General features: G+C 40.4%; 4 protein-coding genes and 1 long non-coding RNA gene across 27 annotated transcripts; 2 read left to right on the top strand and 3 right to left on the bottom strand.

The window, feature by feature from the left end:
• Positions 1-167: 167 nt before the first annotated feature.
• Positions 168-2,550, top strand: LOC116933720. The gene is made up of 2 exons (XR_004400263.2): positions 168-945; positions 1,047-2,550. It is a non-coding gene; the product is annotated as an uncharacterized LOC116933720 (long non-coding RNA).
• Positions 2,551-2,991: 441 nt separating this feature from the next.
• On the bottom strand, positions 2,992-9,478 carry LOC116933520 (helicase ARIP4). The gene is made up of 10 exons (XM_032941281.2): positions 8,605-9,478; positions 8,369-8,531; positions 7,778-8,301; positions 7,503-7,680; positions 7,274-7,442; positions 6,541-7,181; positions 6,312-6,470; positions 6,007-6,247; positions 4,943-5,907; positions 2,992-4,872 (listed from the first exon to the last, which is right to left on the bottom strand). Exons 1-10 carry the CDS (start codon positions 9,280-9,282, stop codon positions 3,434-3,436), a joined length of 5,157 nt encoding a protein of 1,718 aa, XP_032797172.2. The 5' UTR covers positions 9,283-9,478; the 3' UTR covers positions 2,992-3,433.
• A 63-nt stretch (positions 9,479-9,541) lies between these two features.
• LOC116933652 (pre-mRNA-splicing factor ISY1 homolog) lies at positions 9,542-11,052 on the top strand. The gene is made up of 6 exons (XM_032941386.2): positions 9,542-9,703; positions 9,828-9,988; positions 10,093-10,296; positions 10,400-10,549; positions 10,612-10,718; positions 10,787-11,052. The coding sequence occupies exons 1-6, from the start codon at positions 9,678-9,680 to the stop codon at positions 10,997-10,999; spliced, it is 861 nt and encodes a 286-aa protein (XP_032797277.2). The 5' UTR covers positions 9,542-9,677; the 3' UTR covers positions 11,000-11,052.
• On the bottom strand, positions 11,042-12,959 carry LOC116933617 (F-box/LRR-repeat protein 12). Its single transcript, XM_032941355.2, has 3 exons — positions 12,578-12,959; positions 11,834-12,496; positions 11,042-11,764 (listed from the first exon to the last, which is right to left on the bottom strand). Exons 1-3 carry the CDS (start codon positions 12,676-12,678, stop codon positions 11,125-11,127), a joined length of 1,404 nt encoding a protein of 467 aa, XP_032797246.2. The 5' UTR covers positions 12,679-12,959; the 3' UTR covers positions 11,042-11,124.
• Positions 12,960-13,473: 514 nt separating this feature from the next.
• Positions 13,474-22,112, bottom strand: LOC116933343 (ELAV-like protein 1-B). 23 transcript variants are annotated; one of them, XM_032941153.2, is made up of 11 exons: positions 21,674-22,112; positions 19,253-19,368; positions 18,951-19,128; positions 18,718-18,824; positions 18,189-18,342; positions 17,884-18,063; positions 17,688-17,802; positions 17,245-17,352; positions 16,589-16,630; positions 16,135-16,229; positions 13,474-16,084 (listed from the first exon to the last, which is right to left on the bottom strand). In XM_032941153.2, exons 2-11 carry the CDS (start codon positions 19,337-19,339, stop codon positions 15,783-15,785), a joined length of 1,368 nt encoding a protein of 455 aa, XP_032797044.1. In that variant the 5' UTR covers positions 19,340-19,368; positions 21,674-22,112; the 3' UTR covers positions 13,474-15,782. The 23 variants fall into 23 exon arrangements, with proteins under 23 accessions (XP_032797044.1, XP_032797136.1, XP_032797047.1 ...); XM_032941245.2 differs by having other exon boundaries at positions 13,474-16,060; XM_032941156.2 differs by having other exon boundaries at positions 18,718-18,821.
• Between the last annotated feature and the right edge of the window lie 412 nt (positions 22,113-22,524).

Genomic DNA, 22,524 nt, shown 5'->3' with positions numbered 1-22,524 from the left:
GTAAATCCTTCGAGATGATAAGTTTTCTAAATCCGGTCGAGTAAAAAGCCACGATCGGGAATTCTGCTGATACTTTTGCATTCAAAGCAACGTTGCAACGAAGCAACAAAAAATCTTTTTGCTTCAAATTTAGGAGAAAAATGGCGAAGCCAACATTGCCAGTTCAATGACGGCAGCAAGCATGTCTCTTGAGACTTTGAGAGTCTTGCCGTACATTTACATCTTAGGAGTTAGGACATTCTTATCTTTCAAGCGAAATGCCAGGCCACTGAGTAGAGGACAGCAGGACAGCTGTGGTTTCGATCACAGTGATAGATTTATCATGTATTGGAATATTGGTTAGCACGTTAGCCTAACGTAAAAGATCAGGAGAAATTCTTTGTCTACCAATGTGATCCGATGCAAGCCGTTTATCGCGTTACCTGCTATGTGCTATTGTTGCTTGGGAATGAAGTAGCCAAAACACATGCAATTTTTTCGAAGTCCAACCCTACCTTTTTTCATTTTATTTCAAGTAAAATCACAAAACAGGGATTGTGCTAAAGTTTTCTTAGCGAAGACGGCGAAGACTTAACAGAACTAAAGAAAACCTCCAATCATTCTCAACGTGTCTCGGCAATATCCACTTGCCGTTCGGCACCCAATAGACCGATTGGAGATGATGTAACCAAGATTGACATCAAAGCATACATGTTCATTGATGACAAAAGAACTTTGGCTATCAAAACAGTTTTTCCAAAGTTTGGTGTAATATTTTAATAATACACAGAATGTTGATAACACAATTAACAATATGAGCTGAGCTACGTCGTGACGCTTCTTACTTTGAGCTCTTAGCAACAATGTTTTGCTGTGATGATAGACAATGATGACAAATAACGTGGATAAGTAGTCGGGAAGAAGTAGCAGACCTGACGTGTCGATGCAGACCGATCAAACAAGAAGGTAATATGGAAAAAAAAAAATCTGATGGTGTAAATTTGTTAACCTAAGCCAACATACAAGTATTTCTGTGGCTCTGGTTCATAATAGCTTTGGTCTAATAGATAACAAGAGGGTTGCGGGACCAGAAAAGAACAGGCAAGCCGCTAAGTTGCTAGATTAAACAGTTTATTAGAGGTAAGAACATAACTTCAAAAATAAACCCTCTAAAATACTAGTGTCCCAATTACGCAATCGACTATATGACGGCACAAAATGAGATTCTTTTCCAATAAAAACAAATTTCATTTTCAGGCGTCGTGAATTCCATCTATAAATGCAGCAAGATGTTCCGGATCCACGTCGGGATATATACCGTGTCCAAGATTCGCTATGTAACGTTGGCTACCAAATCGATGAACCATATTTTTGGCAATCACTTGAATGCTTTCCTAAGAAGGTAAATTAACGGACATTTAACAGCCATGTAAAAAATTCCGAAGGTCCTATGCAGCCGATGCAACTGAAACGGAACACCGTACCTTTGTTCCGTAAAGGGCACAAGGGTCCATATTTCCTTGTACAGTAATGTTAGGTCCAACCTTTTGTCGACCTTCGTCGGGCTTTATCGTCCAATCAAGCCCAATAATATCATAGCCAACAGAACTGAGCTGCTCAAGAGAGAAATGCCCTCCTTTCGGAAAGATGCACTAAAGAAACTTTACAGACTTAGAACAGCAAAACAAATAAAAAATGGGAGGATGGGTGGAGTAGCATTTTGCTTCAGTTTACCATTGGAACGTCTACTTTTGTTCGTACGCGTTCCTGGATCTGCTTGATGTAGGGAAGTGCAAACTGTGTAAAAAGATCGGGACTCAAGTACTCGGCGTGAGATTCAAACACCTGCAACATCTACTAAAGAATCCAATATGATTAAAAGGTTTACATTTCTAACAGGATAAATTGTATATAACCTGGGCGCCGGCTCTAACTTGTCCAACCAAAAAGTCAACTATAGCATCTGTTAATATTTGCAGCAATTTGTGAGATTCATCTGGATATCGATACAGCCATGCTTTTGACTTTGACATTGTTTTAGAACCACCTCCCTCAATCATGTAGCTCATAAGCGTCCACTAATTAACAAAAAAATGAGTTATAAACTACACTTTCAACAAATAGCATTTAACTCACTTACAGGTGCACCTGCAAACCCAATTAAAGGAACTTTTCCTTCCAATTTGTGACGAGTTAGATTTATGGCTTTAAAAACATAGCCTAATTTGTCATCTACATTCACGGGGGTTTCCAACATGTTTAGATCTTCTGGTGTAACCAGGGGTGATGTAAAAACTGGCCCTTCGCCTGCTTTCATAAGAACTTCCATGCCTAATGCCTGTGGAACCACTAGAATATCTGAGAAGATTATAGCTGCATCTAGAGGGAACCTTCTGATGGGTTGTAGGGTTATTTCACATGCAACTTCTGGTGTTCGGCACATTGAGAAAAAATCATGGTTCACCCTTGTAGCACGAAACTCTAAATAACATGTCATGAAAAATGAATCAATCACCACAAACTAATAAATATGAAAAAAACCTGGTAAATATCGCCCGGCTTGTCTCATGACCCAGACTGGTACTTTGTCAGTTTCTTCTCCACGAGCTGCTCGCAAAATTCGATCATTTTTCAATGGGGGGAAATTCTACGTTGTAACAATTATGATTAAGAGTAGTAATTCTTAGCAAGCAAAAAGAAAGAGAAGAATTACCAAGTCCATTTCCGGGTAGGGCTACGCGATAACTAGCAGTTTCCATCTAAGTTTTCTCTAGGGTTTATCAATTTGAACTTTGTATCGCCACGTCTCGCGGGTCACCCAATGATAAACACAAATCAGTGACATCTATCAATGCATCTAGCAAATTAATATACATACCATCATGACTGACTAATTGGTTAATTATACAGGTAATATCGTTCAGTCTTGGCAATCTTACGTCACCAAGTAAATTCCAACAAGAATAATCTATTTAAAAGAAAAAGGGAGGAAAATTTTCCGAAATCAAGGTCTTCGCAGTGTTTCAAATTTATTCATAACTAGTCGTCACGTTGACACTAAATTTGCTCCACTTCCCTCGTTCACGGCACAATAACAAACAATTAAAGGTTCAGAAAGAGGAGGTATGAAGGACAGGCGACACCGAGGCCAAATGGGAAACATCGTACAAATACGGCAGCTTTCAATAGAAGAATCTCAAATGTTCGTCACACATTCACCTTTTATACAGAGAAAACCGTACGAATATAGACAGCAGTTATAATGCAATTTGATCATCTTTACTATAGCTGATGTTTGCCACTTACTGCGCGGCAAGCGAAAGCATAGCTAAATCTTAAGTCATAACATCAGCCAACAAGTTTTCCCTCGACCAATTAAATAACGGCAAATAAACCAAAAATTGAATGCCTAAGCAAAATTTCAGGGTGACTTCTTATGTGATGCACAGCGCCTTCACTGCGAATAGCTACCGGGGTAGGGTTGAGAGTAGTTTGGTGTGAAATCGTTACCCCCGTGATTATTATACTGGTTGTTGAAATTGCTACCGTCCAATGTATTATATCCTGGTTGTGAATTTTGTGGATAGGTCGCATAAGCCGGAGTTACGGGCGCATTTGAGCCGAAGTACGAAGTAGGGAAGTAAGGAGGTGTAGAATAATGTCCATTAGGTGGTGGTAGGGAATGTGAGGGATAGGTAGCGTTAGCTGCACTAGTCATATTATTGTAGCTCACCCACTGGTTATCTGTGTCGAAGTTGTTGGAATACTGATTGTATGAATCTGTTGATGGGGTTGTAGGACCTGATGATGAAGAGCTCCCAATACGACTTGCGCTGGCGAAATTTGCTTGGCATTGTTGAGGCTGTAGCTGTTGCGATGACCAGGGCCAGTTTACTTGACTGCTGGTTGATGCAGCATCGTTCCACTGCCCCGTATTGTTCCATTGCTGTTGGCTGGTAGAAAATTGTTGAGAATCTGACCACGAAGGTATTCCACCAGCTGTTGTTTGGTCACCACTCCACTGTAAACCAGTCACGATGGTTTCGCCAGCTGCATTGCTTACAGGTTTCAGCAAGTCCTTCAGACTTTCGGCAGTTGGTCTCGCTGCAGCAGATGTGCATGAAGCAAAACCCTCCAACTGGGAAGCCAAAGAGAGATTATCAAAAATACCACTTCCATTCCGAGTACTTGCACTGCTGTCCAGAGCAGGCTGACGCTCCTCTGCGTTTTTCGTGGCAAAATCAACGAGATCAGATGAAAATTCAGAAGGTCGATTAAAGTTTGGAGACTTCACTGCAGATAAAGGAGATGCAGATAAAGTAGACAGGGCCGAGAGAGCCGTCGGAGTAGAAGAAATAGTCCTGGAAACCAGGGATGAATCCATCGGTGACGAATGATCTACGATAGGAGGTATTTTTGAAAGAGGTTCCACCGTGGCCGTAGGACGGCGTGGTGTAAAAATTCGAGCTTTCGACACGTTGGGGGTAACTGTAGCCACCTTCTTGGGCAGTGAAGCACTTGGCAGTGCCCTTGCTTTGGGATCTAACAGACTCGAAGTTCTTTTCGGAGACATGCCACTATTGCTAGTGCTATCAAAGTCTGACTGACTACAACCGACTCCTACATCAGTCAACAAGTCCGCGGCTGATTTTTGAGCCAAACTGGCTAGCTGTTTAGCGAAGTGAGTGAGACTCGAATTATTGGCAACCGAGGGAAGATCTTTTGAGGTGGTAGATGAACTTCTACTCATTTTCGTAGTTATGTTGCCCAGGGTATTTCCGAGCCCCTTATTTCCAGCTAGATTCTGCCGGATCTGAGCCAAGAGTGCGCTTTTATCGTTAAACGATATCACTTGCTTAGCGCTTTCGGCAATTGAAGATTTTTGCTGCATTTCTGCGACACATGACAAGATATTAGAATAATAAATTCATGGAAAATCTGAATAACTTTATGTTATTGTTACCCCGTATCCGTTTCAACATCGACTGTTCCATCAGAGAAGATTTGGACCCTCCACTGTATGAGGGCAATACTGCTGGTGTATCCTGAACACCGATAGAAGAGTAGGGAGTTTTAAGATTCAAGCCGAGGGCTGCAGCAATTGCTGAAGGAGATGCTGGCGTAGCAGGTGCGGCTGAATGAATACGAAAAATTTTTCCTTCCGGCGTTTGCATGTAGATGCCTTTCGGCGTTTTTATCAATTTCACCCTGGTTCCGGACGATAAAACTATTGGCGACGTTTCGCCTGTTCCTCCAGATATCTGATTTCTAGCGATCGTCACGTCTTTTGTGAGTACCATTTCTTTGCAGATTAATTTGCCTTGAGCCAGCGCTTCAGCCAATAAATCCATACCCATCCCTTGGAGAGGCGAGCTGGTGGTGTGCTTGATCGGAATATTAGATGGGCGGCCAGACAAGTACATCGGATTTGGGCGACCGTAAGCACCGTTACTATTGTCCATCGATGGAATGGGAACTGGCATTTTGGGATAGTATGACGAGTAGTTCTGACGTCTGTATTGCATACTGCCGTCCAGTTTGGCTTTTTCGTAGAGGCGCTGTGCCATTCGTTTTTCGGCCTTCGATAATCCTGAATCCTTGCCCTCCAACAGAAGTGTGCCATGCTCGAAGGGATCTTTGGTAAAACTACTGCCCCAGCGCTGCAAAACCTGCCCTAAAATTGAATCCGTAATTCTAAGTTTTGAATCGTGGTTGTAAGCATCTCCAAAATCTTTGGGAGGTGGGTCATCTTCGTCGTCGCAAACAAGGCTCGTAACTTCTTTCAAAGACAGTCGAGCCTCGGGATTCAGTTCGTCGACAACGCGATCCGCCGTTCCCTGTTTGCCAATCTGTCGGTCGTAGATTTTTTTCTCAAGGGAATTGTCAGTCACCATCCGGTAAATGAAGCATTGTTTTTGTTGACCATATCTATGTTCGAAAAATGCGAATGAAAAAGTGAGTTAACAACTTCATGGTTGGCACTAATCGCATCCTCAAAAAGACGCAGTCAAGAAAGAGAGAACCTACCGGTAAACTCTACAGACTGCTTGGGCATCGTGACAGGGATTCCAGGAAGCATCAAAAACGATGACACGATTTGCACCAATCAAGTTGATGCCGAGGCTTCCCGCACGGGTTGATATTAGAAAAAGCAAAATATCGGCATTGGCATTGAACTCGTTGACAAGTTTTTCGCGTTCCATGCCGGTGGTACTGCCATCCAAACGAAAATAAGATTTGTTCTTGCACCAATGCTCTTCTCCCCGCACTAGTAAAGATTTAGCCAATTACAAGAAAAGAAATGTGTTTGCGACAATGCGATTGATCCTTACGTGGAATTGGGCGTTGCTGCAGAAATTCTTCAAGCATATTTAGAGTGAACAGGGACTGGCTAAATACAAGGAGCCTATCTCCAATTTTAACAGACTCCTCAAGTATGGTGAAAAAAATTTTCGTTTTGGCAGCATTTTCAACATCACCGGGGATGTACCCTGCAGTCACATGAAAAGCAAACAAGTTAGCTTAGACAGAAGGAAACTGAAGAACAACTTAAAAGAACACCTTTTAATATTTCGTTCGCCCAATCTAAGGATGCGACCTCATCTTTTTTCTCTTTGGCACAGTCATTGGCTCCTTGATCAGTAAAGGAGCCTGCTATAAGGACTGATTGTCTACTGTCTCCAGCTTCATCATCAGTAGGAACAGAAATAGGAGTAGGAAGCGAAGGCATTAATGGAACATTTGTGACGGCACAATTTTTCTTCTTTTTTCGATTTTCGGGTGCTTCTTCGTCCAATTCCAGGTCGAGGTCATCCTTTCCTTTCTTGAAAAAGTTAAACAAGACATCGGGGTGGTTCCAAATCTTGAGGCAAACGGCAAACGCTTTCAGTGGATTGGACACTGATTTATTCAGCAAAAGCTGAGACATGTAGTGTTTATAGAGTTCTCGTTGTAACTTCGTCATCCTTAAGAGAAGTACATGTTCTTCTTTATGAGGAAGACTATTACGTAACACTGCGTGACTTCTTCGCTGAACGAAACCCTTAACTAAAGAATGCAGTACATAGACCCGTTCTTTCATAAGTTTCACGTCAGCCGGGTTACTGTCCACACATTGCCCATTCTGAATTGGCCGTTCGAACATATTTCCAAATTCGGTTCTCGTACCGAGAAAGTTCGGCCGAACAAAGTCTACCATGCACCTATTGTAAAACAGATTTTTAAAAATAAAAATAAAAACATAGTATTTAGATTTGGTCAATAAGAGAAAATATTCTAAAGTAGGAAACCTCACCAGTACTCAAGAAGGTTATTCTGTAACGGATACCCTGTCAAAACCACTCGACGCCGCGTGCGAACTTCTTTTAGCGCAACTGAGATGGATGTTTTCATGTTCTTGATGCGGTGGCCTTCATCGCAGATTATCAATTCTGGTCCAGGGTTGACTAACGCTTGATAAATGTCTGTTCAATAATGTTTTAGATTTTATAAAGAACTTTAGACCACAATAAAATTATCTCTACTTTCAAGTCGTCCTTTCTCTTTTTCTTCTTCTTCCAAATCAATAAATCCTGAAACTTTTTTCTTTTTTGGAACTTTCGATCGTTTCTTCTCTTTACTCTCTCGTTGTGTATAAAAGAGCCGATATAACTCGTATCCGATAAGAAGGACACCGCCTTGACTTGCCCAATCAGCTATTACCTACAAATGGAAAATGGAATGGAATCTATTAACTACCAAACTTGTTGTATTGCGTAGCACAAAGAATTAAATTTTCAAAAGCAGCAATTAAACATACCTTAGATCTCGAGTTGAGGTCTTTTGTTGTGTCATTCAAAACGTGCAGATTGAAACTGCGAAGTTGTACAGGAGGATCGGCTTCATTCATATCAGGACTTAGTTCCGACGGTAACCAATGGTTAAACTCAGAAACCCAATTTTGAATAGTGTTAATCGGAACAATGATCAATATAGTTCTCGCTTTGGTGTGGCGTAAGAAAACTTCTGAAAAGGCGCACACCTGAAAAGTTTTACCAAGGCCCATTGAATGTGCCAAAATACAGCCAAATCCCTCTGAACTAGAAAATTGTTCTAAGCTCTCCACAACATTGTCGTACAGAAAACGGATGCCTCCTATCTGATGAGCTTTGGCTGCCCTAGCTAGTTGTGGAGCTAGGAAAATGTCGCCTTCGCTGGATGGGTGCCCTACATTTACCAAAACTCGACCTTCACTATCTGGCTTATTAAGTTCATCTCTCGTGTGAAGGCCGAAATTATGAACATCACTGTCTTCTTCAATTAATTCCGGCTTTTCATCATCACCTTAAATTTAAAAAAAAATTTAGAATAATTCTCTATTGTTTACAATTTAATATCCTTAATTCCATACCAGAGAGTATGACAACATCATCGTCGTCATCATCAGGGACATAGTGCTTAGAACAGGCTGGAGCTTGAGGTGTCGGTTTAGGAGGATATTCTTCATCATCACTTGAAAGGCATATCACATCATCATAAACTTGTTTTTGCAAACACATTTCATGATTGTCATTCTAAAAAGTTTGTGGAATTAGGAATTTAACTTCTCTTAAATACTCAACAGGTAAATCATGAATACTGGGATACCTTAACTGTATCAACAGTAGGGGGCTGTGAGGTTTGTTTGAAGTGCTGGTTGTTTTCCAAGAATTGTATTGGTATATCTGGAGAAAGTGTGCTGTCTTCTAACTCTTGTGCTAGTGCTTGCAAATCCTCAACCAAGGTTGAAACAGGTGTATTATTGTCTTCTTCATCAAAATGTGGGATATAACTGCATTCTGGAACTTGTTGTTGTTGTTGTTGTTGGATTCTTTGCACTCTTTCAATTTCTCTCTGTTGAGCAGCTCTTGTTTCTGCCTCAAGCTCATCTCCTTTAAGAATATCTCTAATGTTTTTACGCATATGAGCTTTCAATTTTTCATTTTTCGGTTTGACTTCTTTAGATTTGTTGGCAGCTTCAGTTACTACTTTCTTTTTCTTTTTCTTCTTTTGTGTGCTTGTTATGTTTTGTTTTACATCACTTTGCTCAGTCGGTAGAGCAGCTGGAAGGGTAGAAGCATCATCCCCCAAGACTGCCTCACATATATGTCTAAGCGAGTTCAGACATTCAAGGTTTTCACTGTCCTCACTTAACTTTCGTTTTTTGGTTGATACGGTTCCAGTGTCATCTGGATGTTCATGTTTATTAGATTCTTCAAACTTGTTACTGTCACTTGGAAAATCCTGACTATTTGTCAGGTTCCATTCTTGAGGCTCTAGTTCCATTTTCCATTCATGTAAAGGATTCGAATGGGAAAACGTCGCACTGGTTTTGAATGATTATTCAGGTCAAATAACGTATCTTTCCAACACTTGCATATTCAAGATATCCTAAGTTCATTAGAAGTAGTTATTTGCTTAATGTTTTTGATCACTTTTTACATCAACTACCGATGAAATATACTGAGAAAAAACGCCATTGTTGCCCAATTGTTCCGTCTCATAATGCCATCTGGGGGGTTAACTACACATTTCCTCTCCTTGAAGGAGGCTAGCAGAAGCTACAAACGAGAAAAACGAGCGTTCTTCGATTCGTTTACTTGTAATTTCGACCTGTAAATCTATGGTCAATTTTACTGCTGATATTTTGGTACTAAGCACATTGAATCAAGCGAATAACAATGGCCCGAAATGCAGAAAAAGCAATGTGAGTCCTGAGTTTCATTTTGTTTTTCATACAACAGATTGGTTGAATGTCTTGTTTATGCACCTACAGCTCTGCTCATGATGGTGTGTCACTAAAATAATTTTGTTTTCCTTAACATATGAAGGACAACGTTGGCGCGTTTTAGGGCTGCACAACTAGGAACCTTAGGAGGGAAGGATCGTAGGCCTTATTTGGCATCAGAGTGCAAAGATCTAAAGGAGTGTGAACGATGGCGGAGGGAAATCTTAAGAGAAATATCAAAAAAAGTTACACAAATTCAAAATGGTATTCCTTTTTTTTTTCTATATAAAAAAATATATATGTGTATGCTTGCAAAGGTTCTAGAAGATTGAATGTATTGAAATTTAACATTGTATTGTTGTTTGTAGCTGGTCTGGGAGAGTATCGCATCAGAGATCTCAATGATGAAATCAACAAATTGCTTAGAGAAAAGTACCATTGGGAAGTACAAATTTTTAACTTGGGTGGACCCAACTACAGAAGAATAGGCCCTCGCTACCTTGATCGCGAGGGTAGAGAAGTTCCAGGAAACCGTGGTTACCGGTATTTTGGAGCTGCCCGGGAGTTACCAGGTAAAAAAGAAGATAAACTGACATGTACCCATACACGTACACCCCCGCCCGCATTTCACGTTGCAGGTATTATCTGTGTCTCATCTGTTCTTTTCGTATGCAGGTGTCAGGGAATTGTTTGAACAGGAGCCAATGCCTGTTCCCAAAAAGTCACGGGCTGAACTAATGAAAGATATTGACGCTGATTACTATGGATACCGTGATGATGACGATGGAATTCTTATTCCTCTAGAACAAGAGGCTGAAAAAGAGGGTATGTTTTTGACCCATTACGATTTTCCATATTTACCACAACTGTTTTGATTTGCATTATAGCTGTTGCAAAAGCAGTTGCTGAATGGCAAGCTAAAAAGGAGGCAGGATTATTGGAACTTGATAAAAATAATGCAGAAGAAAACATTTACACAACGCGTAAACTTAAGGTTTGTTGCCCGAAATCTTCATTTGTGCGAAGAAACTAATAATGCAGGGTTTTATTTCGTCTACATAGGATGATTCCGTCTTGGCGGACAGTGATGAAGAGATGGAAACTGAAGCGCCACGATTTGTAGCTCACGTTGCCGTTCCGTCTCAAAAGGAAGTGGAAGAGGCAATCCTTCGACGAAAGAAGCAAGAGATATTGGAGAAATATGTCAGTTCAGAACTGCTGATGGAGACGGAAGAGACGTCAAAGAATTTGCAAGCAATGAATTCTGAAGCATGAATTTCTACTTCCGAAAGGCCGCATTAATAAACGTCAGACACATTTTCAATGTATCAATCGATAAATTTTATTGTTGATTTATCGAGTCGAGTCAACACAGACATTAGAAGGGAAAAAAAAAACATTCATACGGAGGGATCTTTGGGGTTGTGGGTGTTGTCTAACTGGGAAGGGGACGAAGAACCCGAGCTTGAGGATCGTAAAGATTCAGGCGACCGAGGAAGTTCCTGGTCTTCGGGACGAGGGGATTGAAGCTGAGGAGGTTGCCTCGATGCTGGTTCTGGAACCACCTCGGGAGGTACTGGGAGGGGAAAAACCGGACGATCAATGATTCGTCTTAAACGCACCATACCTGGGCCAACGTCAATAATTTCAATCCGCTCATGACGAGGAGGTTCCGCAGTTGCATCTCTTGAAGTTGACACCGAGGATGGATGGCGTTTTACATCGTCTTGGAAAATAAAATCACGATCTATCCACCAATTTGGTGAAATGAGTGAGCTATCTACTGTCCATTCTGGAAAGTCGCACACGACTCGTAGAAGAGGAAATTCAGTTTTAAGCCGGATGACACCTGGCTCCGTTACCTTGCTGCCACGGACATCGATCAGTTGAAGATTAGGCATGTTTCTAGCCAGGTGGCGCAAAGTCACATCACTAACTTCGGTATTGGTCAATGTCAGCACCTCCAAGTGAGGAGCATACTCCTCTGGAGTATTAATACCTCGGTCAGTGACACGATCGATTTCGTCGCTATCTTGCTTCCTACAGTAGGTGAGCCAATCAGATATTTTCGCATTGTTTATTTGAATTTTGAATGGGAAGAAAACGTACCTGTGCACTCTCCCGTCGATGTACATGCGTTTTAACTTTGGTTTTGATTTAAACGCACGGACTTCGGCGTCAGATATAGCTGTTTCTCGAAGATCAAGAACTTCAATGTTTTCGAAGCCAAACCTGGCAGACAGGAATATATATGCCGCGCATGTTCCTACTTTCACGCACCCTCTTAATCGTAAAATTCTTAATTTGGGACACTTGCTGATGGCCATCATGGAATGATCTTCAAACCATAAGCATCCATTCAGGTTTAGGCTCTCCAAATGGGATGTCTGGGTAGCCATGTTAAAGAAATATGATTCTTTAACTGGAACATTAATCAATTTGCAGTTCTCCATTGACAGATGCTTCAATGTTGAAGGGAAGCATTTGTAAGTAAGGATAGAAGCATTGATAAAGTGTTCTTCCAGTATCAATGTTTCCAGGTCTGTAAACTGGGTCACCAGCTCAAAAAGTGCAGGAGACAGACACTCTGTGTTTTCTTGCACTTTTCCAGATAGCAACTTTACTGATCCAGTTGATGCCAGTACCTTTGTCCCTCTATGAAAGCATTTGACTGCATCTTCAAGTTCTGCATGGGTAAGGAATCGAGGGCGCAAATCTGCTTCTTTCCACAATGTTCTATCTTTGCTGATTTTCTCCAGCCTACTGCACACTCTGTAGATAAAAAAAAAAATGATAGTTATTGTTTGGTCAACTATTACACTATAATGTATGGTCAAATGAAAAAGTAATTACTGGGCCACAGTAAGAATGTCTTCTAGTTTTAGAAATGACATGATTTGAAGAAGAATATCATCCGAAAGCCGCAAAATATGAGGTTCATAGTTCAGAGCCATGGCTGGAGTAAGGCCTTTAGCTATGAATAAGGTATCCCGAGATTTGTGTTAATGGTGTGAGATGTTATTATACGACGAAGGTGAAACTTTTTCACCAACCACCAATTGAAAAAGGCGTTAGAAGGTGCAAGGCATAATATCCAGGACTAAAGGTTAATAAACTATACGGTAAACTTATGAGGCACAAAAACAAAAAGGAAAACTAGCGAATATTCTCTAATAATCTTTTGAGTCCGTGTAGGGGTGTAAACTGCTGTAAAAAAAATAGAGCTATGCAGACGACAATGCACAAAGGAGGGCACTGCTAAACAGCAAGGTTTGAACTTATTTAGCCACTCGACTCAACGAGTCGTTTCATTTCTAGAAAATAATTCCTTTTACGTGGCTTTTTTAGATTAACAATACGTTGAGACGTTAACGATGAACGTGAGTTGAAAGCGTCCCGAGATTTCTCTTCAATAAGTTGAATGGCAATAATTATTCAATTTCCCGATGCCTGATTTAGAGGATTTTAGTCGCTGAAGCATTTCGCTTCTAAATTTATCCCCATTGTTGATTCTTGTTTATTTTCTTGTGCGTTCCCGCGTTGTTAACGCGACTTCAGACAAGTCATTTCGACACCTTTACCCCTCTATCTTGAATGAAATAGGTGATCGAATCTTCGAGGAATTGATCACGGAAATCTTTTTGATAATCAATTTGTTTTTCGTGTCTAACTTTCCACGACTAACAGCGCAGCGCTTAGAAGCCAAATGAATTTTTGAATCAAGAAAAAAAATGATGAAACAAGAAACATTATCTTTTATAAGGTGATGTATTTTCCCACGAAATGTTCGGTACTTCATTATATTTACAAGCATTCGATTTTTTTGGGTATTTTTTCAATTTCTATATAGATTCAACATTGTCTTTCTGTTTGTTTCTTTTTTAAGTCTTAATATCGCGTTGAATTTTGTATGTTTGTTTGTTTTTAAGCCTATCATGATATTAATACTTTTCCCTGTGATCTTTCACGTTCCATTCACCGCGGTAGCGTGTGAGGTGACTTGAGCATCGCGGTAAAACTTTTTTTTTTTTAATGTTCATTGTTTCCATTAAAACGCTCGTTCAAAGTGTCATTCGTGGCGCGAAATTCGAAAACGGATCACCAAGTTTTCGACTGTTCTTCAGTAGTTGTTGGTGTAGTAGTTGGTTGTTTGAACGACCAAAATTAAAAAGACAAATCAAGGAGAAACTACACGTAATCGAAAAAATTGGAATTCAAAAAACGAGAGAAAAATTCTTCGACGGGTTGACTAGAGAAAGGAGAGCGCAAAAAAGAGGAAAGAGGAGATCGAGAGCGCGACGAGAAAAACAATGACCAAAAAAGGTGGCATTTTTCGAAATGATGAGTAGGGAAATTCAATGATAAAAATACACGAAACTATGAATAACTACGGTAGACCAAACATACTGGTCTCGGTTCTTTGAAATAGGGGAGAAAGAACCGAACAAAGTGACGAAATGAGAAAAAGGGATGAAATGAGCGAGCCAAAGTATCTACGAAAATGTCGGAGTCAAATTCGTAAAAAAACAAAACAGAAATGTCAATCACTTGATTACTTTCCTGGCTGTTATTTGTCGCTGGCGACGCAAAAATGAAAGAAAACGAACGCGTGCGGAGAAAAACATGGAAAGCACTAATAATAATGATTAATCAACCTTTTCGTAATTCTACTCACTACCGTAGGAATAAAAGAAAACTTGTTACTGCTACTCGACTCGATAAACAGGAGGGAAACGAGTGAATTGAAAACGATGACACGCAAAAAACGTCAAAGAACTAACTTTCTCAATAAAAAAAGAATAATAATAAATAAAAAAAATGAAACCTTTCCTCTCTTTTCTCTGTCGTCAACTTCTTTTAACAATAAGGAATGTATCGACTAAATATCCGCATCCTGGCGTCTCGTCCGCGACGCGCTCTGGCGATTAAGTAGACTTTTGCGAGTATTTCCGTTCTATCGTGTACGCCCTGGCGTACGTTCGTTTATGTGTTGTGTGTGTGTGTCGTGTACGAATGTGTTTCACACAGGAAAACAAAAAAAAAAAACATTAAAAAACAAAAAATTGAACGAAATAAAATAAAAGTTCAGAGAAAAATTGGTGTAACTGAAAGTGATAAACCAAGTAGGGGACATGAGGGGGGAAAAAACCAAATAGCAAAATAAACGAATTCAGATGAATATCCAAAACTCGGTTTAAAAAAATAATAATAAATAATAATAAAAAAAAAAAAATACACAAAAATTCTCGGTTAGTAAGAGCAAGGGTTCGTCTGAAAGTTAAGGAGTAAAATGAAATTAATTGTTTGGAATAACTCCCCAAAAGCCGGTCGTTCAATTTTAAGCTTTTTTGAAGGTTTAGGTCGACTGACGGAAGGGAAGGAAACATCATTCCGGGTGAGATTTGGGAAGAAGATGTACGAAAGATAAACAAAAACTCTTTTTGCACCATTCGAATTTACAGAATGGTCGAGAACACGTTGTTGACGAGGACAAAGTGAAAACGATTTGCATTCACTCTTTTTCTGATTTTCCAGAAGAAAAAAAATATATATCCTTCAACCAAGTGACTAGCAATCTCTTTTTCTCTTTTTTTTTTTAACAACTGATGAGATCCATTACTTGCCTCGCTGCGAAAAACATTATTCGCAAATCGTCTCGACTATATCTCGCGCATATAATTCTCCTCGTTGCTTCATTTTTGTTCCATTTTTCTATGTACTGCAATTCTTAAATGACGTCGCTTGAGCAGAGCTGACTAGCTTTGTAAACGATGAATTTGATGAGAGGATATCTTTGTAACCGATAATTGGCTTGTGGAGTGGGTGGGATAGGGTTGGGTGTTTTCCAGGATGACTTTTTTCTTTCCTGTCTTTAAATGCTCGCAGACGAGTCAAGTGCGAGAGATGTTTTGGGAAATGGGGGGGCTTTTCTTCTTTTGTTGTTTTTCTTGGAGGGAGGTTGTCAGCTACTAAAGCGTGAGTGAGTGTGTGTGTGTGGTGTGTGTACGTGTAACATGTGTGGATGTGAGTGGCTGGTTCTGGCAATGGGGCGCCCCATTTAGGCTTTGCTAGGACGACCAGTAGAGGATCCGGCAGTTTTGAACGAAACTTGGAGGACGCGATTACCAAGCGTATAGCCATTGAGCGACTGGATGGCTACAAGTGCTTCGTCATAGTTGGTCATAGTGACAAATCCGAAGCCCTTGCACTTGTTTGTCTGCAGATCACGAATCACTTTGACGCTCTGAACAGCACCGAATGGTCCAAAAAGCTGCCACAAGACACTTTCCTCCGTGTCGGGCGCCAAGTTGTAAACAAAAATGCACCAACCTGTTCCTTCATCAAATTTAAAGTAAACATCTGTGAATTTCAAACGGGGTTTATTCACTGTGGAACTTTATATACCGTACCTGGAATGGCAGCTCCAGCGGCAGCGGCGGCAGCTGCGGCAGCAGCTCCCGGTAGCAATGGTGAAGCCAAAATATCACCGGCCAAAGGCGAAAACCTTCATTCAAGTAGAAAAAAAAATGGCAAAAAACGAACAGAAAAAAAAAATTTAGTACAAAACGTTTGACATGTTTTATCGAATCATTTTAATAATTAACAAATGTCTTCATTGGAAAAAAAAATCTGATTCAATTTCAAAAATAAAAGGAACGTTTTAGTTAAACGATCAAGTTAGTTGTTATCATACTAGACGTTCAGAAAAAGAAAGCGCAAAAGTGATAGTTGAACTAAACAAATCGAGACCAGGACCAACCAAGTAGTAATAATAATAACGAGAAAGAGTTTGAAAAACAAAATGAAACAATAACGAACAGAAAAAAAATAGTTGAATGGTTTGCAGATGATTTAGAGACTGACCTTTGAAGCCCTTTGTTGAGGGCCAACACAGCCTTGCCCGCACTTGAATGTGTGTAACAATGGAGGAAGAATATACGAATAGAAAAACAGGTGGGTTCGGGAGCGGAAAGAAATGTAAAAAAAAAAAAGTAACACATTAAAAATAAGAAAAAAATCAAGAAAAAACACAAAAATCAGATCTGATAAGTCAAAATAGTAGAAACCCAACAAATCATACGCGCGCAACAAAATCAACTCTATAGACGTGGATGACATCGTTCGACATTTAACGATTGTCTTTTTTTGTTAGGGGATTCATCATTTTTAGTTACTTATTATTGCTTTCCGTGTCCATCTCGTCAGTTCACTTGACGCTGAACCACACGAAGGCGTGTCTCAATAGCAGTAAGACGCCTGCGTGAATAACCTCCTGCAAGCTCTCCCTCCCTCGGATCTACATTTTTGTTTGCTACCAAAATCGTCCTAAACATTGAACATCCGCCAAGTGTTAATATGACCATTCCAGATTAATGACGATACAAGTGACCATATCAAAAATATCCAAGTGCTTGTCACAAAAAAAATGAAGGTCGGGTTTTCTTTTCACTAGTTGAAAAGCTTTTTTTTGTTGTTGTTGTTCTTTACGAGATGGGGAATTTCGAAAAAGAATAAGCTACCTGGAAGGAGTGCGAGCGCCTTCCGATAGGTCGGTGATGCTCATTTCATTGACCCCAACACCGTCATTCACACCGGTGACGCCCATCGGTTGCCACGCTGCCCCGCCTCTGTCATAAACAGAAAAATAATCCAAATGAAACATTGAATCTGAGATCAGAAGTGTCAATAAATTAACAAAATCAAACAAAAAGGAATAATAACAAAATTTGCAATTCGACTTTTAAATGGCGGGGCAGCCACGACCAACCGCCGACTGTCATTGGAGTGTTTTGGCTCAGACTTACTGGCCCGACCTTTCATAAGAGTAACCCGGTGAAACGGAATATTGATTGGAAGAGACCGAAGAAACACAACAAAACAAAGCGAAAACAGAGAAATGAAAAAAAAAAAGCCAACAAGCTGAGAGGTTTGAAAAGAAAAGAATAACAGGGGGAAATCGTACCTGGCCAAAGGAGAAAGTGGGATGTAGCGAAGGCGTCCGGTTGGATGTATAGGTCCTCCGAAACGTCGAACGCCCAACGCCGCCGCAGCTGCAGCTGCCGCACCAGAAGAAAATTCTTAAAATAAAAAAATTATTATTATCTTTCATCATTTACGTAATGATTTTACAGTAGATTAAAATGTTTTAGAGACTATACCAGGTAGGTAGGCAGCCAATGGAGCTAGACCCTTGGTAGAATTGCTGGGGTTGTTTGCAAACTTGACTGTAATGGGCTCTGTGGCTCCTTGCGGCACGGTGCCATTCAGTTTCTCAATGGCACGTTCTGCCTCTCCTCGCGTGTCAAACCGAATGAACCCCACCCCTTTTGACAGACCGGCTGCTTAAATGTGTTTAAAAATAGAAACGGAGCAAATAAAAATGAGTTTCTACAGATCAAAATGCATCAGTGGCTGACGTGTAGCCGGCAAAACTTTGATTTAAAAAAAGAAAAGTTTCAAATACCCGTGATGCTGTCACAAAGGATCCGAGACGTAATGATGCGTCCAAACGGCGCAAATAGAGTCTCCAATTCACTCTGGCACATCGTCTTGGGTATGCCACTAACATACAAGTTGGCTCCTTTAATGTTCTCGCTGCTAGGACGGGCAAACGAGACCTGCATTGGTAAAGAATCGATTACTATTGCTATTTAAAAATAATACTTTGTAAAAATCTCAAAAAAACAAGGCATGATGTGCATTTAGTATCGTCCCAGTTGTGTCAATACAGCCGGACTATACATGGTATACTCGAACACCCTGCTGTTCGCAACATGGGCAAGCAATTTTTCCGTTCAGTCCAGTTTCGTCCAAAATGTTGAGCTCTATTTCGGGAAATCAAAACATTGCATGCTACAAGACACCAGGCTCGTGTTCGTAGATACAAACACAGCCAGATTCGGATGAACGAGTCTCTTTCTTCCTCTTCCGTATGCAAAATAAATAAGACGCACGCCACCATTATAGAAAATAAACCATAAAAATATATTCACCTTGATCGTTTTGTTTTGTAGACGCAATCCGTTCAAAGTGTTAATTGCTTTTTCAGCATCTTCGGCTCGATGATAGTTGACGAATCCGTAGCCCAAACTCTGCCCTGCTTTCAGATCGTAAATGGAAATGGACAAAAAAGATTGGAAGAACGAAACGAATCTCGTTGATTTTTACTGATTTTCGGTAATTCAAACTTATTAAAAAAATTCCAGACAGTCGATAAATTATCTACCATCATTGATCTCAAAATCAAGACCTGTGATTTTGTCGCGTATGAGCTTGCAACTCTCAACTTCGCCAATAGAGGCAAATAGGGAGCGGATTTCTTCTTGAGTCATCGTCTGTGGCAAGTAATTAACAATCAAGTTAGTCTTGCTTTCGTCATCTTTGGGCACAATGTGCTGCGATCCCTAAATTTTAAAAAAAAACGAAAAGAAGACCCATTTGTTAATTCACCGACACACGTACACACACACACAAAAGGAAATTGCTTTAAAAGGAGTCAAGAAAAATGAGACAGACGAATCCTCTCACGTGGCTAACATTATTGACGGATGCAACGTGATTGAGTCCATTGGCTGTCAGGACGCCGTGTTGAGGTAGACTTTCTAAACCGTTCATTTTTCTGCTTTTGTCGGCTACTGCGTAATCTAAAGAGGGAGAAAGAAGTGAACACAAAATTAAGACCAGCTTATTTTTGTACGAAAAGTTAGCAATAATGATACGCCCATACGGTAGTTCAAGAATCGCTGTGAGGCGGAACAGGACTCATTAGCGTGACCAAAGTGTTTCGTTAGAACACGTGTTGTGTCATTAAGAGTTATTTCTTTTCAAGAATAACGTCGTACCTAATAACGAAAACGTGGTCGCAAACAAATATGGCGTCGAGAGATAACCTCGATGGGGTGGACGAGCTATCGATCGGCGTCCACACACAGTTGCTGGGCGTAGGATTATGACGCCATCTGACGTGCTATACGATTCGCGTCTCAACAAACACAATACATACAAAAGGGCTGGGGGAAATTTGAAAAGCCGGGATGCAGCTGCTCCCAACAAGCCTAACCATCTGCAAAGGGAAATGCGCAGACACTGGTGCTATCACCCTAGAAGAATGGGCAATCCCTGGGACGTTGCCAGATGAGGGCCCAAAAAACACAATTGAAATTAAAAGCCCTAGAAAAAACTCGAGATTTTTTGTTTTGAGCACTTTAAATCAACCATGAAAAATTAGAATTGTGTAAAAAGGCTGGAAAAAAAAAAGTTCGTATACTGATCAAAGTAACTTAGGCAATGAAAATATGGGAGATTGTAGGGCGAATGTAAGGCGGGCTATTCATCTACCGGTTGGTTTGAGCTGATTGTTTTTTTTTATTTTTATTTATACGAGTATAGAAACGATAATATTTTTCAAAGAATTTCAAAAAGTTATAGTACTAAAGTCCTATTTAGGAATTGATTTTTGTAAATATTTAATTTGTGCTGACTCCAACTGATTCCATTTGAAGGCATGAACGCATCACCCCATTACCGCGTATTGCCAAATTTCTATTCTTTGAACTGTTTGGCCTGGACCTTTAAAATCGTTAATAATTCGAAGAGGTCAATTAAGACCACCATGAATAAGTGGGTAGAGCAGAAAGGCGTCGAAAACCCAAAACCTCTGTCACATGTCTCCCACAAAAAAGAAAAAATTCATAAATTCAAAAAAATATTTTTTTAAGGGGGGGGAGAGGGAAAAACTCTGAAAGTGGAAGCGTTGGCAGACTTTCTGGAATTGAATAGCGCAAGATGGGGACGATAACATCTCTAAGTAGAGAACAAACATAATACAATCATTTGTTGTTGAAACGGTTTTTTTCGTAAAATTCAAAAAGAATATTCGACAAGACGAAGATCAAAACGCGCGACAATTTTCTTTTTTAACGCGAATAATAAAAAAATCTTGGTAGTTTCCTGTTACATCCGCAGTTCCTGGAACGCATCATTTTTCGTTCCTCAGTCGGTTCTCTTTCATCGATTCAAATTCCCCCATCTTTTTTTCGTCCCACTTTCAAATTTTATTCAGTAAAGGTTGCGTCCCCCCCCCCTCTTATTTTCTACTTACTCACTGACAGAAAGAACTATTGATCCAGCCGGAAAAAAAAAGAAGGTAGGAAGGGAGGGGGGCCCGGTTGCCATGGAGGCCATGCAAACACTCGACGCAGATGGATCAGAGTGGCGCGTGCGCCAACCATCTGCCCTATTCAACTTTTCATCCGCTTTTCCATTTCCGTTAACCCGACAAAGGGTGATGACATTACGTCGAAAAATGTCATTAGCTTTAAAATAAAAACTACTTTTTTACGTGTCGGCATTCTAGTCGTGAAAATTACCATAAAACAAGAATTACTGGTCTCTCTCACTCGACTACAACATTCCCAAAGGAGGGGGGGGCATCTCGACGCCCGCTGGATTATTGATCGTCGCTTTGAACGCACGCGCGCTGCACCACCATTTCTCTCCTTTTACACACACGCACATACATTTAAAAATAATAAATCGATATACGGACCCTCCCATGACTGCAGCTGCTCCTTTCCTGACAAGACCTTGCCCTTTTTTCGACGGAAAAATAGAAAGACGTAAGAAACCGAGAAAATTTCGTGAATGTATATGTTGACTGATGAGTGAAATGAAAATAACTTTATACACTTTTACACGAATAGGTGGGGCGGGGGGCAGGGAATGATTAGCTACACACACGACGGTCAGGAGGCTGGGTATGGACACAGTGACAGTTGGTTACGGCAGCTGTTTGCTTGCGTAGCCCATCCCGTTCCGTTCATTCCTTTTTTATGTTTTGTCGACCCAATCTATCTCTTTTTTTCTCTCCCTTACTTTTTCTTTTTGGAATTCCGCCATCTTGAAAGAGCGAAAGGGGGCGTTCTACTAATCCAATCAAAATTATTTTACCTTTGGATGTGACGAAAAATGGTTGAAAATGGCCAATGGTCACCCGCGTGGTCTCACACACACTCACTCTCGTCGTTGTCGTTTGAGAAGAAAAGAACAAAATATCTTTGATTGGAAAACGTGGGGAGAAAAATGGATGCGAATCAAAGAAATTCCTCAAAAGAAATGAAAAAAACAGCCCGTGTGTTTTTTTAATAGATTATTAAATCAAGTTAAAATTACGAAATTGATTTAAAGTATGTGTGAGTGCTTTGTTTGTTTTCTTGTCAAAACTGAATAAGGTGAGACAAAAAAAAAGGGATAGGAAACTGATAGCTGATGGAAGAAAAAGAAAAAATCAACACACGGAACGAGAAAATTCAAAAAGGACGGGAACGAAGGAACACAAGACTTGCTCGGTTTCTGGTCGGACTTCTACTGCGTGGAGCTTAAGGCCCACAACGCGCAAACTCCAAACACATCGAAAATTCGGCGCGCAAGTAGCGCCACCCACCCTTTGATCGCATACATTTTCATTGTAAATCCCCCCCCCCCTCTTGCAACCCTCACCCCTCGTTGACACACACAAGACACAACACATAGAAATAGATATAGGTTCTTGCCCTAAAATGTTTAGTATGTATAGATGTATGTGTATATTTTCCGCGAAGAATTCGCTATGTTAATTTTATTGACAAAATCACTAATAGTAGCATAATTAATAAAACGTGCACGACTGAACTGAAGTGTTTTCGAGGGTTGTGACGTCATTAAGCATTTGTACTTGTGTATTGATTTTTTTTTTTTGTATCTGAAGGAACGTCGGTACGTAGCCGTTGGGAATATTTCCCGACTTGCCAGATAGGATGATT

The sequence above is a fragment of the Daphnia magna genome, linkage group LG1 (assembly GCF_020631705.1).
Source record: "Daphnia magna isolate NIES linkage group LG1, ASM2063170v1.1, whole genome shotgun sequence".
Classification (NCBI taxonomy): Eukaryota; Metazoa; Arthropoda; class Branchiopoda; order Diplostraca; family Daphniidae; genus Daphnia; species Daphnia magna.
This window is presented reverse-complemented; position numbering and strand designations above follow the sequence as displayed.

What these genes read in the sequence shown, in the direction of transcription:
- LOC116933520 (XM_032941281.2), bottom strand. Translation starts at nt 9,282, where the DNA reads ATGGAACTAGAGCCTCAAGAATGGAACCTGACAAATAGTCAGGATTTT. An exon ending in ACCTCAACTCGAGATCTAAG is followed by an intron (nt 7,681 to 7,777) that starts GTATGTTTAATT and finishes TTCCATTTGTAG; the next exon opens with GTAATAGCTGATTGGGCAAG. An exon ending in AGAGAAAGGACGACTTGAAA is followed by an intron (nt 7,443 to 7,502) that starts GTAGAGATAATT and finishes ATTATTGAACAG; the next exon opens with ACATTTATCAAGCGTTAGTC.
- LOC116933652 (XM_032941386.2), top strand. Translation starts at nt 9,678, where the DNA reads ATGGCCCGAAATGCAGAAAAAGCAAT. An exon ending in ACAAGAGGCTGAAAAAGAGG is followed by an intron (nt 10,550 to 10,611) that starts GTATGTTTTTGA and finishes TTTGCATTATAG; the next exon opens with CTGTTGCAAAAGCAGTTGCT. An exon ending in ACACAACGCGTAAACTTAAG is followed by an intron (nt 10,719 to 10,786) that starts GTTTGTTGCCCG and finishes TCGTCTACATAG; the next exon opens with GATGATTCCGTCTTGGCGGA.
- LOC116933617 (XM_032941355.2), bottom strand. Translation starts at nt 12,678, where the DNA reads ATGGCTCTGAACTATGAACCTCATATTTTGCGGCTTTCGGATGATATT. An exon ending in GACATTCTTACTGTGGCCCA is followed by an intron (nt 12,497 to 12,577) that starts GTAATTACTTTT and finishes TTTTATCTACAG; the next exon opens with AGTGTGCAGTAGGCTGGAGA. An exon ending in ATCGACGGGAGAGTGCACAG is followed by an intron (nt 11,765 to 11,833) that starts GTACGTTTTCTT and finishes CACCTACTGTAG; the next exon opens with GAAGCAAGATAGCGACGAAA.
- LOC116933343 (XM_032941131.2), bottom strand. Translation starts at nt 19,339, where the DNA reads ATGAACGGTTTAGAAAGTCTACCTCAACACGGCGTCCTGACAGCCAAT. An exon ending in CCACTTTCTCCTTTGGCCAG is followed by an intron (nt 17,353 to 17,687) that starts GTACGATTTCCC and finishes TGTTTATGACAG; the next exon opens with AGGCGGGGCAGCGTGGCAAC. An exon ending in GGCGCTCGCACTCCTTCCAG is followed by an intron (nt 16,631 to 17,244) that starts GTAGCTTATTCT and finishes CACACATTCAAG; the next exon opens with TGCGGGCAAGGCTGTGTTGG.